This window comes from Carya illinoinensis, chromosome 6 (genome assembly GCF_018687715.1).
Source record: "Carya illinoinensis cultivar Pawnee chromosome 6, C.illinoinensisPawnee_v1, whole genome shotgun sequence".
NCBI lineage: Eukaryota > Viridiplantae > Streptophyta > Magnoliopsida > Fagales > Juglandaceae > Carya > Carya illinoinensis.
In genome coordinates this window covers 1,050,436-1,063,780 of record NC_056757.1, presented here as the reverse complement: position 1 = coordinate 1,063,780, position 13,345 = coordinate 1,050,436, and the positions used below count along the sequence as shown (strand labels likewise).

The 13,345-nt window shown below is 35.9% G+C and overlaps 2 protein-coding genes across 2 annotated transcripts; both read left to right on the top strand.

Annotated features, from left to right (window-relative positions):
* The first annotated feature begins 6,845 nt into the window (after positions 1–6,845).
* Positions 6,846–7,922, top strand: LOC122313826 (hevamine-A-like). The gene has a single exon (XM_043129078.1). The coding sequence runs from the start codon at positions 6,868–6,870 to the stop codon at positions 7,771–7,773; it is 906 nt and encodes a 301-aa protein (XP_042985012.1). The 5' UTR covers positions 6,846–6,867; the 3' UTR covers positions 7,774–7,922.
* A 3,928-nt stretch (positions 7,923–11,850) lies between these two features.
* On the top strand, positions 11,851–13,345 carry LOC122313828 (probable membrane-associated kinase regulator 6). Its single transcript, XM_043129083.1, has 2 exons — positions 11,851–12,707; positions 12,843–13,345. Exons 1-2 carry the CDS (start codon positions 11,864–11,866, stop codon positions 12,848–12,850), a joined length of 852 nt encoding a protein of 283 aa, XP_042985017.1. The 5' UTR covers positions 11,851–11,863; the 3' UTR covers positions 12,851–13,345.

Genomic DNA, 13,345 nt, shown 5'->3' with positions numbered 1-13,345 from the left:
GGATTTTTTTGTTGCTTGACTATATATATGTCGATGGTTCTCATGTAAAAATTGAACGATAATATTTGATGTAACATTAATACAGAAAATTATTAAAATCTTCCAAAACAGTGTGACATCGGATGGATCATAGAATCTATATATCTCAAGATAAGTCACCCTGACATGACAGCTCTTTCCAAACCAAAAAAAACAAAAACAACGACGTTAACGTGGCATGAAGAAGTTCAAGAAATATATTCCGTCTCCTAGCTTTGCTTGAGCAGATTTTGTTTTTCATTTTTGTCCTCGAACAAGCCTCAAATTAAATGAAGGTTTTATTTATTTATATAGATAAATGATTTTCATGGGTTCGGGGAGGGGGTGTTGTGTTTTTCTTGTTTTGTTAAGGCCCAGTTGAATAAAGATCCTGTCACTTCAATGGACAGAATGGCTAATAACGGAGATCAGCTAATGCCCGATCCGACTTTGTTAACCCAATGCCGCATTAATTAGCCCGTGATCAGCCTAGACTTCCTCCATTGGAGCAACATGCACCAAAAATGCCTATCACCTTGGAGCAGCAGGATCATGATGATCATATCAGCCGTGGCAACAACATTGTACCAGACTTGCAGCTGCTGCCTCCACATTCAGTACTTATCAAAAAAGATTTCATTGTAAATAAATTACTAGAAAGTCTCTCAAATAGATGAAGTGTCATGTACTATTTTGTATTTTTAGAGTTAGTTAGTAAATTGTACAAATATTCCTTTATTCTCCGGTCTATCAGCTGGCTGTACCTTTTGTTATATATAGATAGCAATATGTAAAGTTTACTACCACGATTGAATATAAGAAGGCAGAATTCCTTTTTTTGTCACACTCTACATTTTTTCTTATTCTTACATGGTATCACGAGCTTCAAAACTCCAGATTTTACATTGCAAATTTTTCTTCCATGACTACTGAATCCACTCCTCCAATCAAACCCACCAGGACTTTATTTATAGATTTTACAAATATTCTCAACCCCTATCAACTTGACTATGGGGACAATCCTTCCCTCCCTTTGGTTCCTGATCCTCTTAACACCGACAATTACACAACCTGGTCAAGAGCTATGTGCAGAGCTCTTAGAGCCAAAAACAGACTTGGTTTTATCAATTGCATCGATGCATGGGATCGATGCAATGATCTTGTTGTATCATGGCTTCAAAATTCAATTAGTCCAACTCTGAAGTCTAGCATTGCACTTGTTGATGATGTTAGACAGCTTTGGACTGAACTTAAAGATAGATTTACTCAACAAAATGGCCATCGTATTTTTCAATTAAAGAAGGCATTGACAACATTACAGCAGGATCATGATTCTGTGAGTCTATATTTTGGCAAACTTAAGATTGTGGGATGAACTCACCATTTATGATCCTTTACTTGATTGTACCTGAGGTAAGCTCACTGTTCTTTTTGATTGATATCAAAGAGACTGTGTTATGCAGTTTCTCATGGGTCTCAATGACTCTTACCATGTCACTCGAAACCAAATCATGTTATTAGACCCATTGTCTCCTTTCAACAAAATCTTTTCAATGATTCAATAGCAAGAAATGCAAAACCTCATGATTTCAAGCCTACCTTGCCCTGATTCTATGGCCATTGCTGTTATACAATCATCCCACCTACCTAAACAATCATATAGACCACCCAATCACTAAAAATGTGATAGACCATTTTGCACACATTGCAAAATCCAAGGCCATACTCTTGAAAACTGCTTCAAAGCAGGCAATGCATAACCCTCTCTCTGCACTCATTGTCATTTGACAGGCCATTTGGCAGAAAAATACTATAAATTACATGGCTACCCACCTGGACACAAACTACTTGTTAAGCATAATTTTCTTGGTTTCTTATCTGCCAACCTCACTTGAGTTGAACTAGTAGCTTCTACAGATGAGAAATTGACATTCACAAAGGACCAATATCAGCAATTATTGTCTCTATTGTAGCCAAAGGAAGTTTCCATTGCCAATCACTCGGTTAACATGTTCATACAGATTGTACTTCATCTTCCCACATGAATGGTATACATTTTTGTCTTACTTCATCTACCCAAGCACACAAAAAAGCACAAGCAACATTTTGGATTATTGACACTAGTGCTACAGACCATATGGTTTGTAGCACCTTTTTTTTTCCAACTATTACTTCACGTGTTTCTTTTGTGGTCAGACTTCCCAATGGCAGCACTGCAGCTGTTTCTCATATAAGCATTGTTAAAATTACCAACACTTTAGTTCTGCACAATGTGCTCTGTGTTCCATCTTTTCATTTCAATTTAATCTCAGCAAAACAATGAACTAATTCTCTTTCTTGTTTCTTCATATTCTTTTCACAAACTTGTTTTATCTAGGACCTTTTGACATGGACCACGATTGGCATGGGTGAGATGAAGAATGGACTTTACTACTTGGTTAATGCTGCAGTTTCATCAACAGCTCTTCTTCATCAACTTTTTGTTTCTTTGCCTAAAATTTTCTCTGTTTCCAATACTTTCAAGTCTGTTGATTTCATTTATGATCTTTGGCATTGTAGAATGGGCCACACACCCATTTCAAAACTACATGTAATTCAAGATCCTTCTATCAAAAATCACTTGTCTTCAATTTCTAGTAATTAGCCATGTCTTATCTGTCCAGTAGCAAAATATCACAAACTTCCTTTTCTCACTATCACTCATAAAAGTAAGAAAATTTTTGAGCTCATACACTGTGAACTCTGGGGATCTAACTCTATTACAGCTTATGACAGTTCAAAGTACTTCTTAACCATTGTGGATGACTTCTCAAGAAGTACTTGGATCAAATTGCTCAAGTCTAAATCAAATACTAGACCTTGTATAGAAGCTTTCTGCAGCCTAGTAGAAACTCAATTTTATACTAAAGTTCAAATCCTGAGAAGTGACAATGGACTAGAATTTCAGATGCTAGATTTTTTCAATAAAAAAGGAATCATATGCCATAAAACTTGTGTGGAAACCCCACAACAAAATGGTATACCCGAGAGAAAGTATCAACATCTCTTGAATATTGCTTGAGCTCTTAAAATTCAATCCAACCTACCACAAAAATACTAGAATGATTACATTCTTACCGCAACATACATTATCAATAGAGCACCTAGTTCATTACTCTCAAACAAAACTCCTTTCGAGCTCTTGTTTAACACACCTCTTGTTTATTCCCACATGAGAATTTTAGGTTATCTATGTTTTGCATCAACACTATCCCATAATAGAAAAAAGTTTGACCCTCAAGATAGGAAATTCCTTTTTCTTTGGTATCCTTTTGGCATCAAAGGATATAAACTACTTGACCTTGACACTAATGTAGTTTTTATTTCAAGAGATGTCACATTTTATGAGCATATTTTTCCTTTTCATCTTCAAACCCTTCCTACACCCACTGCTCCTTCACCTCTCTGAGTTTTTAATAACTTTTCTCTCCCTTCCCCTCACATTCTGCCCACTAATTGTCTTCTGACTTCTACGCCACCTACCAACAAGTATATGCCATCTTCTTCATCATCCTCTCCCTTACAACCTTTACCTCCTGAACTCATTCCTCCTACACCACCTCCAACTCTGTCACCACCTTCAGATCCTTCTCCTCAACCTATTCTCAGAAGATCAACAAGAACAAGAAGAGCACTACAATATCTTCAAGACTTCCATTGCTAGCACCTTTCTTCTATCTCACCTACTCAATATATGGTTTCATCATCTTCATGTTTAGGTATACCATTCCCTTTGTCTTCATTCACGTCTTATGATAACCTGTCACCTAGTTATTTTTTATTTTTATTTTTTTTTCTGCAACAATTTCTTCACACAATGATCCAACCACTTATAAACAAGCTATAAAAGATGCTGACTGGTGTAAGGCAATGAAGACTAAGATTGCAGCTTTAGAATTAAACAATACATGGGATCTTACTGAGTTACCCCTTGAAAAAATTTCCATTGATTGTAAATATGTTTACAAAACCAAATACCACTCTAATGGTACTGTTGAGAGGAAAAAAGTTAGGTTGGTTGCTAGAGGTTTCACTCAAAAAGAGGGTATTGACTACCACAAGACTTTTTCACTAGTTGTAAAAATGGTCATTGTGAGAACCGTTATTGCCTAAGCAGCTGTTCATGGATGGCAACTTCAACAATTTGATGTCAATAATGCATTCCTACATGGTGATCTATATGAAGAAATTTACATGAAGAAACCTTTTGGATATAGCAAAGGTTCTCCCACTCAAGTTTGCAAACTGCTCAAAAGTCTCTATGGCCTTAAATAGGCCTCACGCCAATGGTATGACAAATTTTCTCAATCACTCATTCATTTTGGCTTTACTCAATCAAAGGCCGATTATAGCCTCTTTACTTGCACAAATGGTGACACATTCACAACTGTTCTAGTCTATGTGGATGACATAGTAGTGGCTAGTAATTCCATTCATTCTATTTCTGTTCTCAAAGCTTTTCTCAATCACCATTTTAAGATCAAAGACCTTGGTTCTTTAAGGTATTTGCTAGGCATTGAAGTTGCTAGATCATCAGTTGGCATTCATCTTTGTCAAAGAAAATACAATTTAGATATTCTTGCAGACTCTGGACTTCTTGCTTTCAAACCATTAAAAATTCCAATGGACCAAAATCATAAACTTAGTAGATCTTCTAGTTCCCCCCTAACTGATCCTACAGTTTATAGGCGCCTCATAGGCAGATTGTTATACCTTACTATAACCAGACCAGACATTAGTTACCCTACTCATGTTCTTAGTTAGTTTTTAAACCATCCCACTTCCAGTCATCTTGTTGCTGCCCACAAAATTCTCAGATATATTAAAAATTCCCCTGGTCAAGGTATCCTTCTATCCTCCAAATCTCCAATTCAGCTCAAAGGCTATTGTGATTCTGACTGGGCATCATGTCCAGACACAAGAAAATCTGTCACTGGTTATTGTATTTTCTTGGGCTACTCTCTCATTTCATGTAAATCAAAGAAAAAAACGGTTGTATCTTGATCCTCTGCTGAGGCAAAATATTGAGCCATGGCCTCCATTACATCATAATTCACTTGGCTCAAGCAGGTCCTATCTGATCTGTCTGTTGCTCATCCACAAGCTACTGATTTATATTGTGATAATCAAGCTGCAATTCACATAGCAGCTGAACCCTTTTTTTATGAAAGAACCAAACATATTGTAGTTGACTGTCATTTGATCTAAGACAAAATTCTTGAAGTCAGTATAAAAACTGCTCATGTTCAACTCTCTCACAATTAGCTGATATATTTACCAAGTCTTTGCCATCTCATCTTCTTTATTCACACCTCTCCAAGATGGAAATAGCAAATATCTATTATCCATCTTGCAGGGGAGTATTGGAGCAACATCCACCACAAAATGCCATCACCTTGGAGTAGCAGAATCATGATGATCATATTAGTCGTGGCAACAACATTGCACCAGACTTGTAGTTGCTGCCTCCACATTCAGCACTTATCAACAAAGATTCCATTGTAAATAAATTACTAGAAAGTCCCTCATGAAATACATGAAGTGTCATGTACTATTTTGTATTTTCAGAGTTAGTTAGTAAATTGTATAAATATTCCTTTATTCTCCAGTCTGTCAACTGGTTGTACCTTTTGTTATATATAGATAGTAGTCTGTAAAGTTTGCTACCATGATTGAATACAAGAAGGTAGAATTTCTTTTTTGTCAAACTCTACCTTTTTTCTTATTCTTACATCCTCAATCATGTATAAGTAGTTGATGTTCGGACTTAGAAAAAGTTGATCTTAAACTGATCAGTTTTTAGCTGCATGCGTGCGTGCATGCCTACTTCTTGAAGTCATTTTAGAGGATAAGATAAGATCAGTAAGAGTAGATCAGAGTCCAGGATTAGACTTTTCTTAATTAGTTAGTCGCCATTAATGTAAGTCGTGATCATTTCCCGGCCCCAAAATGTTGTTGCAAGCAAATGATATGGTTGCATTATTATTCAGTATATATTATCATGCTAGCTGATTAGCCGGTCGAGTAATATCTGCCCGCGGATCAAGCGCCATCTGGTATTGGTTAATTATATATATCTTGTATATTAAGTGAAGATTATATATATATAGAAAAATAGTACGAAGAACGTTCACCGTTCACGAGCAAAGTGATAAGGATGCATATTGCAATTACTTAATTGGTTTTGATTCATGTGAGATTATGGCGCGCGTTAAGCAAGCAATAAAACTTATTTTAATGCTGCTATTAGCCAGGTGCATTAATATAATTGGTCAATAGTGAAGAAGCCTAGCTAGCTTTGATAAAATTTTGAGCCAGCGCGCAGCATGGAGTATGGCGCAAACATTGCATGTACGTGAACTTCTACGCCTTATGTTCATTATACATGATTCCTTATATTTTTCACATAATTTCGTCTCGTGAGCTACGATTGCTAGTCATGATCTGTCAATGGTAATATTTAAGCAGAAGTAACACTCCAAAAGTACTGCAGTACCACTAGTACTATGCAGCATCTATCTATTTATAATATTATATAGTACATCATGTGTATCCGAGCCTCGACATTTTCTCTGATGACACTTCTATTTTCTAGATTAATGTGATATAAACAAAAGAAGGAATTGTTAATTTGATATATATTAAGTTTATTTGGCTTGAGAAGGGCATGCATGCATGTGTTTACACGTTCTTAAGAATAATTGGTCAAACCTGATCTACTGCTCCATATGCACCCTGAACCCTATAAAAGGACCCTCGATCCTCTCAACATTATGAAAGCACGAAACACCAAAGAGGTTGGCAGAAAAAATGGTAGCTTCCAACGTCCTTCGAGTAACACCTCTACTCCTCTTTGCCATCTTATTCCTAACACTAATCGAAACCTCTCATGCTGGTGGCATCGCCATCTACTGGGGTCAGAACGGCAACGAGGGAACCTTAACCCAAACCTGTGCCACCGGAAGATACAAATATGTAAACATAGCTTTCCTCATCAAATTCGGCAATGGCCGAAAACCAGTGATCAACCTTGCAGGTCATTGCAACCCAGCATCCAACGGATGCAAGATAGTCAGCAATGGCATTAGAAATTGCCAAAAGCGAGGAGTGAAGGTAATGCTCTCCCTTGGGGGTGGTGTTGGAAGCTACTCCCTAGCTTCTGCTGCAGACGCAAGAAATGTAGCACACTATTTGTGGAATAATTTCTTGGGTGGAAAGTCTTCCTCACGTCCATTAGGCGATGCCATTTTGGATGGCATAGACTTTGACATAGAGCTTGGATCCACAAAGTATTGGAACGATCTTGCACGGTACCTAAAGTCCTACAGCACGCCACGAAGAAAGGTGTACTTAAGCGCAGCTCCCCAATGTCCATTTCCTGATAAATTCCTTGGTAAAGCTCTAAACACAGGCCTTTTTGACTATGTCTGGATTCAATTCTATAACAATCCACAATGCCAATATAGTTCAGGTAACATCAAAAAATTAATAAGTTCGTGGAACCGATGGACTAAGTCAATAAAGGCTGGGAAGATATTTTTGGGTTTGCCTGCAGCTCCTAATGCCGCCGGAAGTGGATATATTCCACCCAATATGCTGATTTCTCGAATTCTTCCTGTCATTAAGAAGTCACCAAAGTATGGAGGTGTGATGCTGTGGTCTAAGTATTTTGATGATAGGACTGGATATAGTTCCAAAATTGTGAAAAAGGTGTGAAATTGTGCTTCTAGTTTGAATATTAAGGAGCTGGATATCCTCGTATAATTATTATAATTATCAATAAATAAAATTAGTTGATATCCTTGCATGTACGGCTTTGAGCCGAATGAAAATAAATGAATAATCTTTAATTTGCGTTGCTGGTACGTTGTTGGAAAAGAACTTGATCGATCATCTCTCGGTCTCCACTTTCCTTGTCTATATAAATTTGTAGATAAGACCATGAATGTGAACTCATCCCTTCTACTTGGCTGTAGCCTTTGGCTACCTATCGATCGTCGTGCTGGAAAACGCTGAATGGAAAAGTATAATCTCTTTACCCAAAGGCTGAGTTTTGTCGGATAATTATCTGGTTAATTCATTTGCGACGTTGGATTGCTACATTAATATACAAGAATCTAAATTATTGTACGAGAAATTAATATAAAAAAAAACAAGAATCCTGCTAAAAATTTAATCAAAATCATTTCTAAACTTAACCAAATGTTTACAAGTAGGGTAAGATCATTAATAGTATAAATATAGATAAATACTTTAGACATGCATAAAGAAATTATATAAAAATAAACTCATAAACTGATGTAGTTTGATCATGTTATACGATATATTATAAAGTTATTTTTATTATAAAATAAATTTAATGGATCTCATGAAACCACGTCAATTTGTGGGTTTAATTTGTATAATTTTTTTTATGTTTGTAACAGTTCTCATAAATATATAATGATTTGAAATAAAATAACTGATATTATTTTGAATGATTTTGGAAGAAGTAACTGAAATCTCATATTAATTTGGATTTCCACCAATTTTGGAGAGTTTGTGGATCGTTAATATTGAAGAGTTCCCGGAGGCAAGCCTATTTCCAGTACTTGGAGGCAGAGTACCCTACGTAACAATAGCTATCAACATAACTAAATTGCTAAGGATCGAGAACTTCAGTACCGAGCGAAGATAAGGTAAACAATTTGTGGAGGTTCACATGTTCCTTTCAATGATTTCTCTCCTCTCAAATAATTCATGTTTTTAAGATTAATCATTGTCTATTGCAATTGTAGCTGGTTTTTGTCATTCTATTTACTTTGAGGATTGTTAAAAATATAAAGAAATTATAAAAAATAAATTCACAAACTTATATAATTTTATAATATCCGTTAAATTTATTTTATATTAATAAAAATACGTTAGATTTATTTTATAATAAAAATAATTTTATAATCTGATAAAGTATATCAAACCACATCATAAATTTAATTTTATATATTTTTTTATGGATAAAGTATTTTCCATTTACTCTGTCAACATCACTAAAGTCAGTATACGTTCTCTCCCTGAGTGTGATCATAAAGGCCCCACTCATTGAAGCATATTCGGATCGAGCCTTAACTACTGTTCTTGAGAGAGGCAGCCCATCACTGCAACCCGGCCACCTAAGTGCCAGCATGTAAAGGTTCTAAGTTTGATTCACAAGTTTTACTAAAACAAGCTATTTCAAACCTATAATCCCTAACAAAGAAATAAAGAAATCGTAAATAAAGAACGATTTCTTGAAATGAGAGTTTACTTGCGAAGAAAAACAAACAACCTTGTTTTGACCTCTTTCCTTGGCTTTGTACGTACGCGACCATCCCATGTAACAACTAGTGTTATGCATGATTTTGGAATATGCTGGCAGGCATACAGCGACCTTTCATTAGAACAGACAGATGATACTCCTTGTATTATTCATGAATGAGTTGCATGTTGATTTCCTTGCGGTTCCGGTGGTAAGAGCTAAGAGAATTTTAAATTCTTTATGATAATGAAGATGAAGTTTTATGACTGAAGTTAAGTCAGATCTTGGCCCCCATCAACCTTGAAATCTTTGAAAATGCTGCATGTATCGCCGGCAGAGAAACTGGACGGAGGATTTGTGCAGTATCACATGGACAAATTTTAAAATGGCCTTTTCCCTTCCTTTATGATATATATAACTTCATTTTTAGATTGGGTTATTGACTAGAAGGGGCACATGATCAAGGGGGACCAGTTCACTCAAGTCACTCTCTAGCTCTGGTTTTTGTCACAAAAGCCTTGTTGTGTGTTCATTTCTTTCTCCGACAACCCCGGGACCAGTGTCTGCAATATTTCTTTATTTTTATTAACCTTTTGTAAATATACCATACTACTTGGTTCATTTGTGTCTGAAATAAGGACATGCGTGATAATCTTTTTAACATTTTATTATACAGATCAGATGAGATGAAAGTTAAAAATTTAAATAAAATATTGTTAGAATGTATTTTTTTAATATTAGTTTTGTTTTGAGATTTGAAAAAATTAAATTTTTTATTATATTTTGTGTGAGAGTTTAGAAAAATTGTAATGATTAGATGATATGAGATGAGATGAAATGAGATTAGATAGTTTGTGTTGTGTAACCAAACGAGGCTTTAAGCTTGAGGAGGTTTGACCCGAACACCACCACCATTTGTGGTTGGTTGTTGAATCAAACTCAACTTATTTTAACCAATCACTGATGGGACTTACTATTTTTTTAACTTAAAAAAAAAACTTATCTCAACCTATTTCATACATTTAAATTTAAAAAGTTAAATTCATCTCAACCTAAAAAAGTTAAACCTATCTTAATGAGACTTGTAAAAAATTATTATTTACAACTTAACTCAAATCATCTTAGCATCTACACGTAACCTAATCTCTCAAGATTAGAATCGATGTGTTATTTATTTATTTATTTATTTTACCATACATGTGTGAGTGGTCTCTTATTCATAATTTAAAAGAAAAAAGTGGTCGCTTATTCATTACCTTCGTTCGTAATATGTTTTCTTCTAAAACAAACGAATGTACTTACGAATATAATATAAAAAAAATTGCTATATTTTGTTCCAAGAAAAAAATATGTTACAAAGGTCTAATTAAGTAGGTCTAATTGCAGTTGGACTCGCCACATCTGGATCCTTATGACCCCAATCTCCAGGCTCCATCCGCACCGGTGAGTGTAGCACAAACACCAGCTCTGCCACGTGTCCCTCTGAAAGACTGCTAGCAATCCAAACTGTCCAATTCTAACTATCTTGCTATGTTACTGCTTTCCCTAATCGAGAATCTAGGGAAAAAGGATGTGAAAACCTTCATCAACGAATCTGGATCAGATGGTAGCGATGCTGCTTTCACATATGCAGATCACAATAGTTTTCGACAAATCCACTAGTTGGATTTTAAAACCGCTATTGCAGCTTTCCCTTGGGGTTGGTCCAATTTATTAGTTCCATCGCTCGTTTTTACTTTTAGTTTTCTATTGTAAGCACTGCAATTTTTATGAAGGAATTTTTGTCAGGGTCCTCCGCCCTCTCCTCTTGTATTCTCCTTTTTAATTGAATGCAAGTTTGATGACAAAAAAAAAAGAGAGTAGGTCATTCATTGGCAACTAATTACCAACTTTGTACAATCAAATTAACATCATATCATTGAGGTTGTGCCTTGTCCTGAAGTCGCTAGGATGTAAGCATCATTTTGGTGACATCGTCCTTTCAAAATGGTCATACCCACTCCAAATTTGGCACAAAAATAACATGAAAAGACGAGGACAAAAGAGAGCAAGCTAAGATAGCCTCATCCAATGGTCGAGAATGAATATATTACTAGGATTACTAGAGAAAAAGAATTTAAATTAATAAAACTGATTGTACTCTGTTTATTTTCTATTTTAGAGCAGTTGGACAATTCATGCAACAAGCATGCATGCATGAACCTGCATGCTTCCAATGAACACTGATTTCCTTCTAATTACTTTACTCCTATGAATTTATATAGGTTTATAAGAATTTAAAAGCATGACACTTGATGAATCTCTTCTTATTTTAATTTCTAAAGATGGCTTGGAAAAAACAATGATATATTGAAAGGCCAAAAAAAAAAAAAAAAAAACAGTGGGGTCAACTATTGATGCAACAGTACATTGATGAGGGGTCTTGCTGGGGCTCACATTTCTGTTTCTTTTCTCTCTTCTCTTTTTCAATTATTAAAATCCCTTGTCTCTAAGTAAGACAACCACACAATCAATTTCGTGGAGAAATAGGAGATGAAATTATTCATACACACACATAGTAAAGATATGTTACATTTATATACAGTAGGAGGGGCCTTTGCTTGCTATAAATTAAACCTTGTTCATTTTTCCCTTGCTTGTAGTGTTTATATTTGTTCTTGTTTTTCCTTCCTCGTATTCCTTACATACCTTAATAGGTCGACATTCATGGAAGCCTCACATCCTCTTTCAATTGAAAGCTTTTCGTACAGTTGGTTGGTGAACCTGAAACCATCTGTAGATTTAAGCCTAGATAACTCCTTCAGATCCTCACTGGACGCCTCCGATGAAGCTTCTTTCATCGAGATGGACCCAACAATGACAGCCTCCAAGAGATTCTTCAGAAACTCTCAAGATTTTAAGTTTGACTTCCCTATTTCGCAGTCTCCTCTCGCTGTTGTTCATGCAGATGAGCTTTTCTCCGATGGCTATCTTATGCCTCTTTTTATGGACACCGGGAAGATGGAGGCATATTATGAGGCCTCAGATCATTCCACTTCTGCTCTGCCATCGGCCTATTCCCATGCACCAAAACTCCTTGTTCCTGCAGCTGAAAATAATCCTTATTGCTCTTCCCTTAGAAGGTCATGTCGAAGAATGTCAAAGCACATCTTTCAAAAGTACTTGGATTTTCTTAGGCCATTGCTTCGAAGACTCGGAGGAAACAAATCAAGAAGTTCTAAAGCTGAAGTTGTTGATAAGAGACTTAAGAACTGGGCATACTCGTCTAGAACATCTCCTCGAATTAGTGTAGCTTATCCATCGGATCATCGGCGCAGATCTTGTGACTCTGAGAGCTCAATTTACGAGGCAGTTCTCCATTGCAAAAGATCCATAGGTATATATATATATAGATAGATATATATTTATATATGTCTTTCTTTCCTAAAGAGGTTATTGCTTTCATTCCATAATCATTCAGCAAACATTTTGGGGCACCATTTTAAGATATTTCAAAACATTTTCTTTTCAGGAAAATGAATGGTGGGTGGTGTCGTACAAAACAAAGAAATGAAGACCACAAAAGGAAGGGAAGAGGAGGAAGTGGGAAGAATTAATTATGGGAGCAATTCAAGATACACATGGAAAGAGAATGTTGGAGTGACCAGAAAATCATCGGCCACGTGTTCTTTTATCATTTTCCACCATATTTTTGGGATGATAATGCAATGGTTTTGTCCTCCAAGGGAGTAGAGAAGCTGTGTGATGGTCGGCAATGGAAATTCTGGCCTTGAGGTAGATCAGGAACTAGGCCGGGAGATCTGGTGGTGGTGGGTATGATCAGGGAGTGAAGGTTGAAACATTTTGTACGAATTTGTAATTATGGGATGTAGCTTAATTACTTCTGCAAAGGCTCTGCCACCATTATTATTCCTGATTAGTTTTTACTTGACATAAAAACTAAAGTTCATCAATGTTTTATACATTTGTGCAGCCTGGTGTAATCGATTTTAATTGAGGCTAGACATTTTGACA